The sequence below is a fragment of the Myotis yumanensis genome, unplaced genomic scaffold (genome assembly GCF_028538775.1).
Source record: "Myotis yumanensis isolate MYYU_CA2020_CCGP unplaced genomic scaffold, mMyoYum1.0.hap1 SCAF_3, whole genome shotgun sequence".
NCBI lineage: Eukaryota > Metazoa > Chordata > Mammalia > Chiroptera > Vespertilionidae > Myotis > Myotis yumanensis.
In genome coordinates, this window is record NW_027223754.1 from 120,438,540 (window position 1) to 120,455,742 (window position 17,203).

Below are 17,203 nucleotides of genomic sequence, written 5' to 3' on the forward strand. Positions count from 1 at the left end.
ATCCACTGAGCCAAACTGGTTTCGGCAGGATCATGTTTTCTTATCCATTCAGCTACTCTATGTCTTTTGATTGGAGCTAGTAATCCATTTATGTTTAAAATTATTATTGACTAGATGCCTGGTGCATGAAATTCGTGCACGGGGGAGGAGGGGCTCCCCAGCCTGGCCTGTGCCCTCTCACAGTGTGAGAGCCCCGCAATCGGTCACCCCAAAGAGGTAGGCCCCGCCCACCCATCCAGAGCTCCTTCATGGATTGCCCCAAAGAGGTAGGCTGGAGCTGCGGGACCCACCTCCGTACTGCATGGAGCCGCGGGACCCCCGGCCTCACCGCGTGGAGCCATGGGACCCACCTCCACACTGTGCACGCAGTGTCAAGCTCTCGCCCACCCATGTACGCACGCAGCCCTGTCCACCCGTGCATGCTGGTGCACACGCAACCTCTTGGTGATTGCTTGTTAGTGTGAGGGCATCATGGTGTGTGGGTGTCTCAACCACATAGGCTTTCATTAATAGTATAGGTTTATTGCCATTTTTATTCTTTATGCCTGTGTTCCTTCTTCCTTTTCTATTTCTTCTTTTTACAAAAGTCCCTTTAACATTTCTTGCATTGCTGGCTTGGTGATAATAAACTCCTTCAGCCTTTTTTGTCTACGAAGCTCCTGATTTCACCTTCAAGTTTGATTGATAGCCTTGCTGGATAGAGTATTCTTGGATTCAGTCCCTTGCTTTGCATCACTTTGTATACTCTTTTTTATTCCTTTCTGGCCCGATGTGTTTCTGATGAGAAATCATTTGATAGTCTAATGGGAGATCCCTTGTAGGTAACTTTCTGTCTCTCTCTTACAGCCCTTAAGATTCTTTCTTTGTCATTAATGTTTGCTATTGTAATTACATGTCTTGGTGTGGGCCTTTTTGGGTTCATCTTGTTTGGGACTCTGCTTGTGTGAATTTTTTCCCCCCAAGTCAGTGGAGTTTTCTGTCATTATTTCTTCAAATAGGTTTTTCTATTCCTTGCTCAACTTCGTCTCCTTCATTTCATGTTGTCCCAACGCTCCCTCAGGCTCTCCTCCTGCTTTTTAATTTTTTTTCCAATTGCTGTTCAGATTGGGTGTGTTTCCCACCTTGTCTTCTAACTCACTGATTTGATCCTGCGCTTCTTCTAGTCTACTGTTGAAACGTTCCATTGTGTTTTTTATTGCAGCTATATCATTTTCCATTTCCTCTTGATTCTTACATAAGTTGATTTTTCTCTTCCAACCAGTTTAGGAACCTTAGGACCCTGCCTCTGAATTCTTTCTCTGACATATTGCTTGCCTCCATTTCATTTAGTTCATTGGTTCTCAACCTTCCTAATGCCGCTACCCTTTAATACAGTTCCTCATGTTTTGGTGACCCCCAACCATAAAATTATTTTTGTTGCTACTTCATAACTGTAATTTTGCTACTGTTATGAATCGTAATGTAAATATCTGATATGCAGGATGTATTTTCATTGTTACAAATTGAACATAATTAAAGTGTAGTGATTAATCACAAAAACAATATGTAATTATATATGTGTTTTCCGATGGCCTTAGGCGACCCCTGTGAAAGGGTCGTTCGACCCCCCAAAGGGGTCGCGACTCACAGGTTGAGAACCTCTGACTTAGTTCCTTTTCTGACAATTTCTCTTTTTCTTTCCTTGGGGCATTGTTTCTTTGTTTCCCCATTTTTGCTGTCTGTTTCTGGTCCTGGGCACCCTGCTTGGGGTTTGAGAGGTTGGAGACTCTATCAGGCCAATGGTTTGGAAATTGTCAGCCCAGAGGCTGGGTCTGCCTTGAGTCACACCCCTTTATTGTCTATGCTCTAAGTTGCATCCCTTTCTCCCATGGATCTGGTCCCTCAGTTATCCACTTCAGATGCTTGGGGTAGCGGGAGCGCGTGCACAGTTCCTCTGGTGTGCAACTCCCTGTAAGGACCCAGCGCTCTCTGACATGCAATTCACTTTGCAGCCCCGGCACCTGTGGCAGGGTGGCACCCTAGATACCTCTGTCAGCGCACTTGCCGCACAGTCCTGTGGCCCCTGGCTGGGCACACTGGATTGCTCTGGTTTGCTCCAGCAGTGCTCTCCTGTGGCTCGGAGTGGGGCCTGTGCTGGGTTTCTTTGGATCACACATTCCTCACTTTCCTGTGGCCCAGAGTGAGGCATGCACTGGGGTGCTCTAGTTAGCCCCTCCCCAGTGTGGAGTGAGGGTGGTTTGCTCTGGGTCATACAGTCCTCGCTTTCCTGTGGCCCGGAGTGAGGCACGTGCTGGGTTGCTCCAGGTAGCTCCAGCAGGACTGTCCCAGGGTCCGGGGTGGAGCGGGCACAGGTTGCTTTGAGTTGCACAGTCAGCTCTCCTGTAGCCCTGAGTGAGGTGCATGCTTGGTTGCTCTGGGTCGCACGGTTCTCACTTTCCTGTGGCCCGGAGTGAGGTGTGTGCTGTGTTGCTCTGGGTAGCCCCAGGGTGGAGCAGGCGCGGGTTGCTTTGGGTTGCACAGTCAGAGCTCTCCTGTGGCCCGGAGCGGGGAACACACTGGGTTCCTCCGGGTCGCCCTGGCAGCAGGTCCTGGGGCTTGGGTTGGAGCGGGCACTGGATGGCTCTAGATCAGACTGGCAGCATGGTTCTGGGGCCCAGCATAGGGGTGGGGTCCAGGGTTCTCCCTGGCTTGTACTCACTGCAGGGTCTTAGAGCCAGATCCTGGGATACTGGGTCCCGGTGAGCTGGTGAGGAGGCCTGGTGCCGGAGGTCACTCCGGTGAGTGCTCACTGCAGAGTTCTGGGAGCCTGCCAGGAGGCACTGCGCCACTCACTGATGGGGTATGTGAGTGGTTCCACTTGGATTATGGCTGGCAAGTTGAATTCTCTAGGTGTCCTCTGCCCTTCCTTGTTGAAAATGGTCTCCTCAACTGTGTCTAATTTGTTAATTCCGGTGGATGTTCTCTGATTTAGTTGCTTTTCTGGCTTGGCTGCAGGAGGAGGTGTGTGACACTTCTGCCTATTCAGCTGCCATTTTTCTTCTCTTGTCTATCTGGTCTTAACTATTCTATGTGCCATGTAAATTGAATCATATGTACTTGTCCTTTTGTGACTGGCTATTTTACTTATCATAATGTCTTCAACCCATGTTGTAGCATAAGGTCATTTCTTTTTAACCTACTCATTTACTTTCTCATGTAGATAAGAAATTTCAGTGTAATTTTCATTTTCAGGTTATCTTTATCAACTCAATCCCTCATTTTCAATTATTGTTTCAGTATCCATATTATGAATTGGGAGAGAAGTTCTTCCAAAGTGAACGGTCTGAGTTTCTGTAGTGCTCATGTCTAGGAAGTAAAACAGTTTGCTCTGTGCTATGAAATACACAGTTTGTTTCTCTCATTTGGTCAGATCTAGAAACCTCAACTGGGCGATTCCCTAGTTTTGGTTTTTCAAGCTTTTTCTTCCTGTTATTTGAAGGACACGTAATGGTGCCATGACATACCCAAGGCTTTTTCCAGGATGAATGTTGTGTTTGCAGGGGATAGTTCTGGCAGAAAGGGCAGAGAAGGTATAGGCTTCCACAAAGACTGTGTGATCTTTTCCATTAAAAAAAAAAAAGGGGGGGGGGGGAGATAAAATGTAGACAGCACCAGACAGATTCAGTTGCCAAGGAAAGATTCAAATTAGATTTTACAGACCATTTGCCCTAAATCAAACCTAAAATAAGATTTCTTTTTATCAAAATCATTAATACTGACCAGTATAAAGTAGAAAATGAAATTGTTTACTCCTCATGTAATTAAAAATATTACTTGAAGTGTTAGATCTTTTGTCTGAGTTTCTCAGGACCTAGAAGTCATGATGGATAGAGGATTGTCATGCTGTTTTCTAGGAATCTAGATCTTTAAGGCAGGGAAAGAAAGGAAGGGGAAGAGCAGTTGGAGGAAGTTATCTACCCTTTTTCTTCCTTCATTAGTTGCCTCTAGAAGTGGATTTAACTAAAGCAAAGAGACAAGATTTTGAACCATTTGTGGAACAAGCGAGATACAGCAGCTGCCGACAGAACATGGCTCTGGGACCCACAAAACCACAGGAAGCAGCCTCTCCTTGCAGACCAAGCCACTCAGATGATCCCCACATTATGATGCAGGGGGATAAGGACAGCAGATCCAGGTACAGGACCTAAGTTCCTACCTTTCTCTTCTGCCTTCTCATGCAGACTAAGTTATCTCCATTTTTACCTTCAGAGCCAGCAAGTTGGTTTGTTTGCCCCTCAGAATTGTATATTGTTTGTTCAGGTAACTCAGGAACTCACTCCCACCTTGTTGCTCCCTATGCAGAAGCCTGGCGTCCTCTGCTGCGGAGAGTGATGCCACTTTGCAGCGGAAGCTCCGGCAAAAACAGCTGCAGCAGCAGTTCCGGGAGCAAATGGAGAAACAGCAGCGAGTTCAGCTATCTGCTCCATCCATTGAAAAGAAGAATCCAGGTTTGTGAGAAGGCTGGGAGCAGAGGCCCCAGGGAGGTGTCCTCAGTACCCCAGGGAAGGCTTGTGGTCTGAGGACTCTGATCCTCTGCCAGCACAGTATGGTTACTCCAAACCAGAGCTCCAGTAACACACAGGATAGATGAGACAAAAAAATGAAGAGTGAAATCCTGTGTATTTTCCCCATTTCTAAAGACACTAATCTTTTGGGGGTGGGAGGGAGATGGGGAATGGGCCTTGACAAAATCCGAAACTTGAACTAGAAGTTTCTCGGTACAGAGGGTTTTTTGCTCGTTACTTTGACTGCCTCTGCATTACAAAGCCTTTCTGAGCTGACTTTGAATATAAGGAAGATTTGCATTTGAAGGTAATGGGGGCTTCTGGTAATTATTTATCTGTGACCTTGTTTATTCCAGAGTTCAGATTCAGTGGGAGTAGTATATAGAAGTTATTTTTGGAGTCTTTCCCAGAGAGTAGAAACAGAAGGGCTAATCCCAGATCAATGGGATTTTTGCTTAGCTTCTCCCTAAGAATTAGGAAGTTTATAAAGGACTTGCTTTCATTAATATTCCCCTCAGCGCTGAGGCTGAAATTAATGTAGAGGGGAAAAAAACATCAACTTACGGTGCTTGGATGTTCTTAATAAGAATTATTCTAGATCTTTAGCTTCCAAACCATTGTAGAGTCCCTGAGGGCGAGGGGTGGAGGAGTCCTCCAGGCCTTTCCCCCACCCCTATTCAGAGTCATTGATTATATTGGTTTCTCTATATTGAATATCTACTTAAGAATATCTTGGAACAAAGTTATAGCTTTAAAAAGTAAAAATTAGGCCAGATGTCTTCTAATAACCCTTCTATTTATGTCCCTAAAGGAGAAATAAACTGTTTCTCCCTCCCCAATTGGGTAGGGGAAAGGCTGTTTTGAACCTCATATAGATCTACAGGGGGACTGGGACTCAGGGTGTTGAATTCTGCTATTGGCTGTGCTATGAACCAGTGTAACTCTAGGCTGCTTTGCACTTCTGAGGCTGCTCCCTCACACTTGAGTTCTGTGGTCTCTCCTGTGTAGCAGAGCCACCGGTGCCGCCTTTGAACCACAGCACTCCCAAAGCTGATGGTGCAGAACCAATCACCGAGAAAGACTTCCCTGCAGGTCAGTATATGCTACAGGGGTGGGCAAACTTTTTGACTTGAGGGCCACAATGGGCTCTTAAACTGGACCGGAGGGCCGGAACAAAAGCATGGATGGAGTGTTTGTGTGAACTAATATAAATTCAAAGTAAACATCATTACATAAAAGGGTATGGTCTTTTTTTTTTTTTTTTTTAGTTTTATTCATTTCAAATGGGCCGGATCCGGCCTGCAGGCCGTAGTTTGCCCACGGCTGTCTAGAGGGATGCTAAGTATTAATCAGGAAATACCTACGAATTGCTTGTAAGTTACTGTACTGGATACCTTGGGTAGTTAGAAATGCATTTTAAAAAAGGCATAAAAGCCCTGGCCGGTTTGGCTTAGTGGTTGGAGCATCGGTCCTCTGACTGAAAGGTCGTGGGTTCGCTTCCTGGTCAATGGCACATACCACAGTTGCAGGTTCCCCAGCTCTGGTAGAGGCACATATGGGAGGCAACCAATCAATGTACCTCTCTCACATAGATGTTTCTCTCTCTCTCCTTTCCACTCTCTCTGGAAATCAATGGGGAAAATATCCTCAGGTGAGGATTTAAAAAAAAAAAAAAGGTATAAAAATCCCTTCTGCTTTATAGCCCCCATGAAGTTTTAGGAGAAAGAGGACCCAGAGTGGATTGATAGCAGTTCTGACGGTAGCACAGATTTAGCTCCCTTACTGTCCTAACAGAAGTTTCAATGTACTTTTAGGAGTTGGGGAGAGAGAATCTATAAACTATCAATGGGCACTCATGATATGTGGTTTCTTATGACCTGCTTTTCCAGTACTTTATGTGAGAACACTCCCTTCTTTGTTGATACTACATTTTCCTGTGATCTCTGTCTTTGCAGACAGTTTTGAAATATGGGATATGGTTCCAGAGGCAGGGGACAGTGCTGTCAAGCCCTTGTCTATACCAGAATCACACCAGTCTGCCGCCACACCAGTCCTGAAGAACCAGGTGGTGACCCGGAGCAGGACCCCACAAAGCCTTTGCCACCAGAATCCACAAGCAAAATCGCACCTCCAAACTCCCAACGTTAACCAACACATAATAGGTAGCAAAGTGTTTTAGGAACAGATATTGGAGAACCTGGGTTTAGTTCTATGAATTTTAAAGGTGGAATAGCATTCCATTTAAAAAAGTTGGGTAGAATCATGACAGAGGAATAGCAGAAAATAGAAGATAATTGGTTTGAGAGCCAGAACTTGTGCTGTGCAATCCTAGTGGGAAGCTTAGGCATGACTGCATTAGGAGCTTTTCCTATGAAAAGTGGGCCCGTCATGATTACTTACAATCTGGTCTAGAGTTAACAGAGGGATGTCTTCATAACAATTTTCATTCTTAGGTTTTCAGTTTATTAGGATTATTAACTAATTCAGAAATTACTAGCTGTGAGTTCATTTTAAAATCATGGCAGCTATATTTTAACAGCTTTCTCTTGCATAGGAAACTGTGATTCCTACAGGAAGAACCAGGAGTTGAAGAAAAGGAAATTGGATCCATCTTAACAGAGGCTCAGGTCACCTCACCAGACTCTCACAGAGGGACTTTAGAAAACTGCTTTTTGGCCATGAAATTGTTCATTATATTCCTAGGGAATGAGCTTTATTTCCAAGGATTTACTTGGCTTCCTTCTGAACTTTTCCAGAGGATATGACTACTGGAGCCTACTGCAGATAAAGCTGAGCAGCTGGAAAACAAGTACTTTAAAAAAGCTTGTTGCGACTCGGCGGCGGTCCCTCAGCAGATCGGACTTCTCTTGTTCGTGCACCTCGCTCGGCGTCCTCTGCAGCCATGTCTGACAAACCCGATATGGCTGAGATTGAGAAATTCGATAAGTCGAAATTGAAGAAGACAGAAACACAAGAGAAAAATCCACTCCCTTCAAAAGAAACGAACAGGAGAAGCAAGCAGGCAAATCGTAATGAGGCACGTGCCGCCATTATGCACTGTACATTCCACAAGCACTGCCTTCTTATTTTACTTCTTTTAGCTGTTTAACTTTGTAAGATGCAAAGAGGTGGGATCAGTTTAAGTGACTGTGCTGCCCCTTTTCACATCAGAACTACTGACAACGAAGGCCGCACCTGCCGCTCCCACCTGCCTGGCTGGCTGGTGGGGAAGGGGGACAACTTGCATTTTGGTGAAGGAACGACTTGGGTGGGACGAAGGTGAAATCTAGAGTTAAACCAAGCTGGTCCAAGGGGTCCTGCGGGCTGTAAAATGCAGTTTAATCAGAGTGCCATTTTTTTTTTTGTTCAAATGATTTTAATTATTGGAATGCACAATTTTTTAAATATGCAAATAAAAAATTTTAAAACCTGAAAAAAAGAAAAAAAAAAGAAAAAGAAAAGCTTGTTGCACATTGAGTAGGCTTTGGGTAGATTAAATACCTTTTCTTGGGCTCTTGATGCTCATTATTTATTCCTATTATATTAATAAATACAGAAATTTTAGGCATCACCAGTGGCTGAAAGTAACATAAGCCATACTACCAAGCACCAACTTTTAACAACGACCTACATTACTGGGTGTCTGCCTTTCACTTTAGGGCACCAAGTTCCAATGTTGCCCACACAAGGACTGTACGTCACGCTTGGAACAAAGTGTAGAGTGGTGTTTGGCTCCTGTGCATCAGAGTCCAGGCTGATCTTCATCCATGTTAATCTCTCATTTAATTAGGGGGACAATGATGTAAAGCCAAAGAAAAGGAATTTCAAGAACACAAAATAAATCCATTATTTGGTAATAAAATAGAAAATGTAAGTTGCTGTATATAGTTCCCCATTCAGATGTGTGATAAACCCATCTTAACAATAAATTGTTTTTCCATCATGCTTTGTAGATGTTTCATAATTCTTTCCCTCAAATAATGAGTTTGCAAGTCTACTTTTTAAGGTGCATTTTTGGGCTGTACCTTTTAATCTAATCTTGAAGCAGTGGCTTTTATTTTTTTGAATAACATTCATTTGTGGGAAGCTGGGAACCTGCGGCAAGGAACTCTTAAAGAACAGAAGGCAGTAATCCATTTCTATTTCTTGGGAAGATGAAGAGGCAGTGGCTTACCCTAATTTCTCTCTTTTTTTTAATCCTTACCTGAGGATAATTTTCTATTGATTTTTAACGAGAGTGGAAGAGAGAGGGAAAGAAGAGAAACATTGATGTGAGAGAAACACATCAATTGGTTGCCTCCTGCACAAGCCCTGACCAGGGCCCGGGCCAGAAAAAAAGCCTGCAACCGAAGCATGTGCCTTTGAGCGGAATCAAACCCGGACCCTTCAGTCCACAGGCCAATACTCTATCCACTGAGCAAACCGGCTAGGGCTGATTTCTCTTTTATCTCACCTATTGTGCAGATTTGGTTATATAGCCATCTTTTGATTTTGATATTCTTATCATCTTCAGAATATCATCTTTGTCTGCAGCCTAACCATAGTTCAGGTCAGAACTGCCATTAAAGTTAGGAATCCAGTTATAAATTGCACACAAAACAGCTAATGAAATCATGAAAAATGAATTGGTTGGGAATGAAACCCCACAACTCATCAAAAGCAAGTTTGGTTTATTTGAATGGTTTCATTAAATAAGTCTACAAAGGTTACAAACTGAAGCACAAAGCGCAATCTTACAAGAAGCGCAACACCCAGAGTTAGTGCAAAATGTACAATTAACGGCTGCGGAGAAACCCAAGGTTTGAATTGTTTATTCATTTTTTTTAAAACAGTATACATTGTTAAATAATGTAAGGAAAACATTTATAATTCAGAAAGATTTTTTAATGTGGAAAAAGATACTCAAAGTGTACTATTAACACAAAAATAATTTAAACATTTCAGTAGCTAGTTCATTCCTCTAGGCTTCAGTTATTTCATCCACAGGAAGGAAAAAAAAAATCAACAGTAAATAAAACCAGTTCTTTCTTTTTTGTGAATGAAGAGATCCCAAAATTATTGAACCAAAATAACAAACAATGTGCTGCATTTGGCTTGCTTGTTTCTCTAGTAAAAAGTATTGTTTCATTTGTCTTAGGTGGTCCATTTGTTAATTTGGCCACCTTCTTTGTTCTTTTCCTTACTCTTACCATCTCCCCAAGAATTATAAGCAGAGAATAAGTAAACAATTTTGAAGGAGGGCTTGGAACCTCTGCCCTTTTCATTTCCACCTTCCTAAAACCTTCAGCTTTCATTTGCATCATTGGGGCCTAGGCTAATGTAAAGAAACAGGGCCCACGAAGGGACAACAGGATAGGAGAGCCAAATAGGCTCTTCCTATTGTGGTGATTCCTGGGATGTGCCGTTGAGGTGGGTAAGAGGTTGGAAATATGTCAATTTCCCAACTCAAGAGTCAAGACAAGAAGCACCCAAAAAATTAAGAGTCCTAACTTTTTCCCCATCTTCAGAGATAATAGAGACCCCCAGTTAGCCAATTAGGAGAGTATTTCCTGAAAGCTCTGAAAATAATAGAACTGCCCAATATAACTAGGCATAGCACTAAATAACACTGGTTGGTTGCAGTTATTACTTAAGGAGAATATTTGTTAAAATGAAATGTGAGAATATCAGTTGCAATTGCAGAAATAAAGGTGGCACAACAGATTATGATCCTGCAACCATTTGGACATAGGAGAAGAACAGGAAGAATATGATTCTTTCCTATAATGCTTACTTCAGATGTGGTTCCACTTTCCACAAAAATACAATACCCCAAGCTGAGAAATGCCTGGTACATTTGCAACAAGAGGAAAGCAATCCAAACGGTTTTTTTTAGAGCAACTTTCTCCATTTGTGACACTTCTCACTATCACGTTTTCCAACTTCAAAACTAACCCCCTCTCGCTTCCCATGTTCAGCCATTTCTTCTAGGTCTGTTCAAGCCCAGCTCAATGAGTAAGGCTATGGCCAGGCATCACATTACTTCAAACAAGTTTGTTCTCCCATACCTTAGTCTTTTTCTTTCACTTGTCCCACGCCTCCTTTAATCTTTTAAATTACCCAATTTTATTACAGCACCCCTCCTCACTATTCCTGAAACAGAACTTTCTGCTTTCAAGCACTGATGTCAACTTAATTTCTCAACCTGCTCATCTCACACCTGCTCTAGACAAAATTGTTAAGTGACTTAAAAACACTCTCAATTTCCCTTTGGCATAACCCACTGCTGGGGTCACCTGGGCCTTAGATTTCCTCCCACATGCCCTTTGCTGATCTGGGGTCTGATGAGAAGTTGACGCTAATGGCAAAAGCAATAGAAGTCCAAGGCACTAAAATATCCAGCAAGCAATACTGGGAGAACAGAAGTATTCAAGTAAGTAATTTATACAATTTTACATTCACATTTATTTATCTAATACAATGGAAATACAAAGGAAAACGTTAAAGTGTCTCAATAAGTAAAGGACAGAGCTAGCTTTTTTTTCAACCTTTTAAACCTTTCATATTTTCATCTTAAAACTACTGTTGTCCAACAACATTTATATATCACAGTGTTTCCACATCAAAACTGATGGCAAAGTTACATGTCCGCAGGGAACGTGTTTTTCCTAATTACTAATGCTGCAGTCAAAGCTGCTAATATCATCTGCTTAAAGCACTAATGACCTATCATAAGAAAGGGATGAAACTTCAGTCTTCTGGTGTTTTTCACTGGGTTCTAAAGAGAGAGAGAGAGAAAAAAAAAGGGGGGGGGGGGAGAGTGGGGGTGGGTGGAGGAACAGGGTAAGAAAGAACCCAATACTTTTGTCTTGTGGCTTAGATTCTTGAGGGAATGAGGGACTTGGGGTAGGTACCAAAATTAAGAGCTACACCCACTTAAAAATACAGGTGGGGTTTGGTTTTCCCTTGAGCACTCTAATAGCTTCCTGATAAAAGCCCTTCTCTTTCCTAGCCCTCACTGTTGGGTACAGGTAAACAGGAAAGCACAAGTTGAAGCTACCCCACCACAAGAAAGCTGCTCTTTCCTTCTTGTCCCACTCCAATTAATGGTGAAGGGGAGGAAGACTCTCCATTTTGAGGGCTCTAAGCAGTATTAAAAACATTCCTTTCTGGCAAGAAATAATCAGTTAAATGCAGCACTAGTAGTTAGTATATAGGCTACTAACCCCTCCACCCCCAATCACTCAGCACTCTTTCCTGTCCCCAAATTTACTCAGTTAATGTCTCTAGGTCTAAGTGGTCCGCAGGTTGGAACCTGGGGGGTTGCTGATGGATTTCTGCAAATTGCTGATGTTGAAATTCTGTAAGGAGGCAGTCCCCACAGGCTGGAACTGCCCAAGCGGCTGTGGTGCAGGGCCACCCGTCCCACTCCATTGAGTGCCAAAGGGAGGAGCTGGAAAACTGTACTGCTGTGGGGGGCACATAGACTTGGTGAAGTGACCTAGAGAGGTAGCTGATGCTGCAGAGATGGGGGCAGGGCCACCCAGGTTTGAGGTCATGGAGATGCACAGCTGACCAGGTGCTGAGAACTTCCTTGCCATTCCAGGGCCCTGAAAACAAAACAACTCATTGTAAAGTGTGGTGTAGGCATAACATGCGTGAGTGTGAAATGGGCAATACAAAAATACAATTTTACAACTGGGACTGTCCTACTCTTATAAACCCTTTCATAATAATAATTATTGGCTCTTTACACTTACCTAACAGGTGAGAATAACCATTCAGTCTGGAACTGAGTGGTGGTGTGTGTGTGTCTGTTTGTGTATGACGATGGGCATGCAGTTCAGGGTAATAAAGGAAAGGGAAGAAAAAATTGAGTTGACCAATAGGGAGTGAAGGATTCAGGGAAGGAAAAATAAAAGGGTACTTGGGTGATTTTTGTCTTGTTTTCTAAAAGTATTAAAATTGCCTGGCTGGATTGATACAGTGGTTGACTGTCACCCCATGGACTAGGTCACAGTTTGATTCCCGGACAGGGCACATGCCAGGGTTGCAGGCTCGATCCCCAGTAGGGGGCGTGCAGGAGGCAGCCGATCAATGATTCTCTCTCATCATTGATGTTTCTATCTCTCTCTCCCTTCTCTCTGAAATCAATAAAACCGTATTTTAAAAAAGTGTTAAAATTAATGAGCTACTAAAGTAGATCACAGCCTGAAATGTTAAGCATGGTCTCAGATGTGCTTAGTGTCACTAATCGATTAGGAAAATAAAAAAAAAGGAAAACTTACCTCATAATTCATATGTCCTTTGCTTCCTCTCCTGCCTGAAAGATTCATGGCATCTCGGGCCCAATTGTCCACCAACTTGTGCAGGTCATCTGTGAATGTGCCCTTTCTGCTGGAGGTCATGGCAGGAGGCTGAGTTTGGGCAGCTTGGCTGTTCACTGTCCCCCCAACAGTGTTTGTGCTGCTGGTCCCTAGAGTTAGAAGAAGCAACAGAATATAACCATTACATGGTGTTTGGATTATAATTCAATGAAGAGGAAAAGCTTCACAGAATGATGAATGGCAAGCCACAGAATGGGGAGGATGGATTGGGAAGCCATGCAACAAAGGAAGATTCCAAGTCCTTATTTAGCCAAATGTTTTGCCATAACAGGGCAATGAAACCAGATTCTCTTCAGGAGCTGCAGGTAAGGAAGGCTAAAGGACTCAGGACCATGGTTGGTACAAAGGGCAGGGCCCTCTTTCAGCCCATTCACATAGCATCTCAGAGGACTGAAACGTACTGCCAGTAAACGTTTCCAGCATCGATGAGGGAAGAGTGGGATGGTCAGTGAGGCTAGCTGTTCTAGAGTGTTAGAGAACGCAGGGCAAACAAGGTGATTTCTTGAGCACTGGGACAGGGTTCGAGTAGGAGTTACAGAAATGCAAAGACAGGTGTTTGGCCCAGGAAAAGACATAGTTCCCAAGCCATGTGGGACTTGGCCAAAATCTTTAGCCATTCCTTAATGGAAAGAGGTGGTAAGAGAAACAGCATGCTCTGTTCAAAAACACTTTTCACGTGGACCCCATAAACACAAATCGTAAACATAAATTTGAGAGGAAATAAGGCTTCAACCTTTCCCAATTTCCTATGAGTGAAGAACCAAGTTTACTTGTGAGGGAGGTTTACTGTTTGCCTGAATCTTTCAACTCCAAGAAGGCATGCTTTTCCTGAAGATGACCTCAGTTTCAACTGGTTCCAGGATCCTCAGCCCTTCCACGCCCTTTCCCAGAACAGCAAGCACTCTTATGTGGAAGCAATAGGAACACTCAGCTGAGGCAGGGGTGCAAAAGGGAGGAGGAAGCTTTGAGGTGCAATGAAGGAGTTCTATTTCTATAGTTTGATGAGAAGAAAGGAGTCTGCGTCCTGCCTGATTTCGGCTCTGCTGGAGGGCACACTGAAGATTATGCGAAGAGGCAAGTTTTAGGGAAGAGGGAGAGAAGAGTCATGGTCTTGTTTGTATACCCTCACCCCACCTTCTTAGCAGATATCACATTTGCTATAGAATAAATAAAAGCTACTAAGTTGTGAGCACAAGGCCTTAAGATATCCCAGTAATGCTGGGGGCTACATAAATGCATACATTTTCCTGCTTTCAAGGTCAAAGCAGCACTGGAGCACAGCAGCATACCTGAAGCAACTCTGCCATTGAAAAGCCCTTTATGATCCATTGCTGGTCAAGTTTATACCACACTATCCAGAGATGGCACACACAAGCATGTCAGTACTCGAGAAACAGCTAATTTGGAGGTGAAGCTGCAGAGGAAGGTCACATGCTTCTTACCACCAAGGCTTGACATGGAACTACTGTAGTGTGTGCTAGCTCCCTTCTCAGTGCCCACGAGAGCCACAGCGAATTGCTCTTGCACGTACAGTGTAAAGGGAAGAGTAAGTTCCCCTATGGCACAGGAAACAGCCTTCCTCGAACAGCGAAGAGTGAGACAGTGGTGGAATGGGAGGGAGGAAGAGGCAGTGAGGATGGCAGTCATGATGGTGAAGTCCAGAAGGCAAGCATATCATGCATGAGGACCAGCATCTGGTTCGAATGGTGATTGCTTAGTGAGCTTGATGGTAAGTGAGCCAATTAAAACAAAACCAGACACTATCCCAAGTGAGCAGAGCTGTCAAAGCCAAATACAAGAAGCTCTGTGAGGTGAACACCAATTACAAAGCTCGTGCTGGGAGACCCCTTGCTCTGGTCTCATGCTTGTTGCCTTTCATGCTGTGAGGCCCCTGTATGACCAAATCTCATGTCTCACTTTAACTTATATTACACAGTAGTGGATTCTGAAGGTAAGGTTTATACCTTGAGGGAGAGTCAACCATACAGTTGACCTTCTTATTCTGGCTTCTGAAAACAGGTTTTCCCATTAAAGGAAATAAACACATCCCTTTCTGATTAGAAATAAACTCGTGGGAAAAGTTGACTATAAACACTAGAACATGTTGTGGATTTAGTCCATTTCAGTAATAAAGTGTCTAAGAACATTTTTAATGCAAACATTTCTGAGAACACTGTGTTCCTTCCAGAGTATACTGACTAACCTTTCTCAGTTCTGCTGAAAAGCTCTCAAAAGTAAGTGTATGCTGAACCACCCAAAATCTGTTCTTCAATTTTCTCCTGCTATAATACGTTTTCCCCATCCTGACACCGCCAGATCCTAGTAACAATAACCTATTAGTAGCCACAACTTACTGCCTAGTATATCCCAAGTATAGCGTTTTCTGGTTGACCTAGGTGGCCTGTGGGGTTGTTGAACTGCCTGCACTTTAATGAAAAGCTACCAATCTAAGAAGCCAGACTCTACAAAGTTGTGCCTTTCACCTCACCAACCTAGCACATGTGGGGTAATGGGCTCTTGTATGCTGTGACCACTGCTGATTTTCCAGTGGCCGGCACATTTTGTTAACTAACAAATTCTTTCACAAAGGAGTCAGGAGTCCTTGATCTCTCTGTACATATCCATGGGCTTATCAAGCCATAATGCCACAGAGGCAGGCTTGCAGGGAGTCATCAATGAAAACACTGACTATGAGGTGATTTCTTAATCTGGAAGGATAGCCAGTGGTCAGCAAATAAGCATGTTAAATAATATATTAGAAAAGGGTGCGGAACTAGAGAGATGGAAATTGGGAATCAGGGAGTTGTGAGGCTTCAGGGTTCAAAGAACTCAAGGATAACAGGCTTTGCAATCAAGGACCAAAAGTAACAGAAAAATAAAAGATAATTACTACAGAGCTGGTTGCAAGGACAGACTTTTTTCACCATCTTCCCTGAAGCACAAAGAGAGAGCAATGTGTTAAAAATAAAGAAACATCAGTATAAAATATTTAGAATCTCCAAACAGCACACAAAGTCCCAGCAAGAGAAAGCAGGAGGAGGACAGACTGGTAGGACCTGGAGCCCTTGCCACAGATGTAGTTCTATGGGATGTATTTTACTGGCTGTTAGCTTTGACTTGGTTATATGATGTGCTGTGGTACCTAGCTGACAGAAGCTGGATTTCCATACCCAATCTTTGTATCTAGAAGTGCAATGCTCTGCATTAAGGTCTGGGAGGGGAGGAACTCCAGTCTCTCAGATCTCACTGCTTGAATTTCAAATACCCAAGCAGTCTTTCCATTGACCCTGTCCCGCTTTCTGTTTCTCCTGCTGGGTTGTTAAAAAGCACTCAAGTAAATGCATTAGCAATTCTACCACAGTGGACTGATAGATACTACCATTGTTACAGTTTTCAATTAATTTAAATTGGCTAATATATTTCCACATCCTAGACATACTAGTACTTTCCCCTCTAGAAAAATCTTTAAAAGTATATGGAAAACAAGCAACTTTTGAACATAAATAAAGCATTAAGGCAAGCCATGCTTCCAAACCATTATCTATTTGGAGAGCATAGAATAATGCATCCCAAACTAGTAAGACCTCCATGCCTATAAGCACCTGGTTTTTTTTTTTTCCACATTTGCTTTAAATCTGCCTCCTGCAATTTAGTCACCAAGGCTTATAAGATATACTAGTATACTGATGTCACCTTTCATTTTAGACCCAGCAGGAAGTGGTAAGATTTTAATATTTCTAAACACTTTTATTCAAAAAGAGTGTAATACCACCTACCTTTAAGAGTGTGATGAGAATTCATTGAATTAATTTGAAGTGGTATCTACCACATTATATTTTACAAAAAAGCCTTGGTTCTCTTTATTCCGTTAGACATTTCAGGTTGTATAACACTTGCCTCCTACTATTAATGTCTTTTCATCTTTCTAGCTGGACATATAAATTAAATGCTTATTTAAGCATCAAGATGTTAGTATGCTTGGTCCAGCCTAGTTTAACCAGAAAGTTATATGAATGCTCAAAAATCACACACGCTTGGAAAACTACCAAACTGGTAATGCCTTCCACACCTTTGTTAATTAGCTTTGGCTAGTGATATGAGAGGCCCAAGGACCTCTGAACCATACACAGAAATAGTGATGGCCTTAGCACATGCATTTAAAAAGCACTTCAATAACCACATCAGAAGTTTGAGGCCTTAACAGAGACCTTTATTTAAACTCTAGTAAAAGTTTTCTACTTAAGCCCTACATTCATTTTAAAAAATTTATTTCCATTTACATTTGCGGGCCAA

General features: G+C 42.9%; 3 protein-coding genes across 12 annotated transcripts in view; 2 read left to right on the top strand and 1 right to left on the bottom strand.

The window, feature by feature from the left end:
• The window catches only part of RAD52 (RAD52 homolog, DNA repair protein), a 93,474-nt gene extending 86,290 nt beyond the window's left edge, over window positions 1-7,184 (top strand). For all 4 annotated transcript variants that reach the window (XM_070409502.1, XM_070409501.1, XM_070409504.1 and 1 more), the window contains exons 8-12: window positions 3,978-4,174; window positions 4,342-4,487; window positions 5,553-5,636; window positions 6,500-6,706; window positions 7,099-7,184. In XM_070409502.1, the coding sequence (XP_070265603.1) occupies window positions 3,978-4,174; window positions 4,342-4,487; window positions 5,553-5,636; window positions 6,500-6,706; window positions 7,099-7,160 (696 nt within the window). In that variant the 3' untranslated portion in view covers window positions 7,161-7,184. The remainder of the gene's footprint in view (window positions 1-3,977; window positions 4,175-4,341; window positions 4,488-5,552; window positions 5,637-6,499; window positions 6,707-7,098) is intronic.
• A 170-nt stretch (window positions 7,185-7,354) lies between these two features.
• On the top strand, window positions 7,355-8,487 carry LOC139006808 (thymosin beta-4-like). The gene has a single exon (XM_070409505.1). The coding sequence runs from the start codon at window positions 7,447-7,449 to the stop codon at window positions 7,651-7,653; it is 207 nt and encodes a 68-aa protein (XP_070265606.1). The 5' UTR covers window positions 7,355-7,446; the 3' UTR covers window positions 7,654-8,487.
• Window positions 8,488-9,194: 707 nt separating this feature from the next.
• Window positions 9,195-17,203, bottom strand: part of WNK1 (WNK lysine deficient protein kinase 1) — a 147,897-nt gene continuing 139,888 nt past the window's right edge. For 4 of the 7 annotated variants that reach the window (XM_070409497.1, XM_070409495.1, XM_070409499.1 and 1 more), the window contains 2 exons: window positions 12,812-12,999; window positions 9,195-12,133 (listed from right to left, as the gene is read on the bottom strand). In XM_070409497.1, coding sequence (XP_070265598.1) covers window positions 11,816-12,133; window positions 12,812-12,999 — 506 coding nt within the window. In that variant the 3' untranslated portion in view covers window positions 9,195-11,815. Of the gene's footprint in view, window positions 12,134-12,811; window positions 13,000-15,800; window positions 15,843-17,203 lie in introns of all 7 variants that reach the window. The other 3 variants (XM_070409496.1, XM_070409494.1, XM_070409493.1) reach the window with 1 other exon arrangement.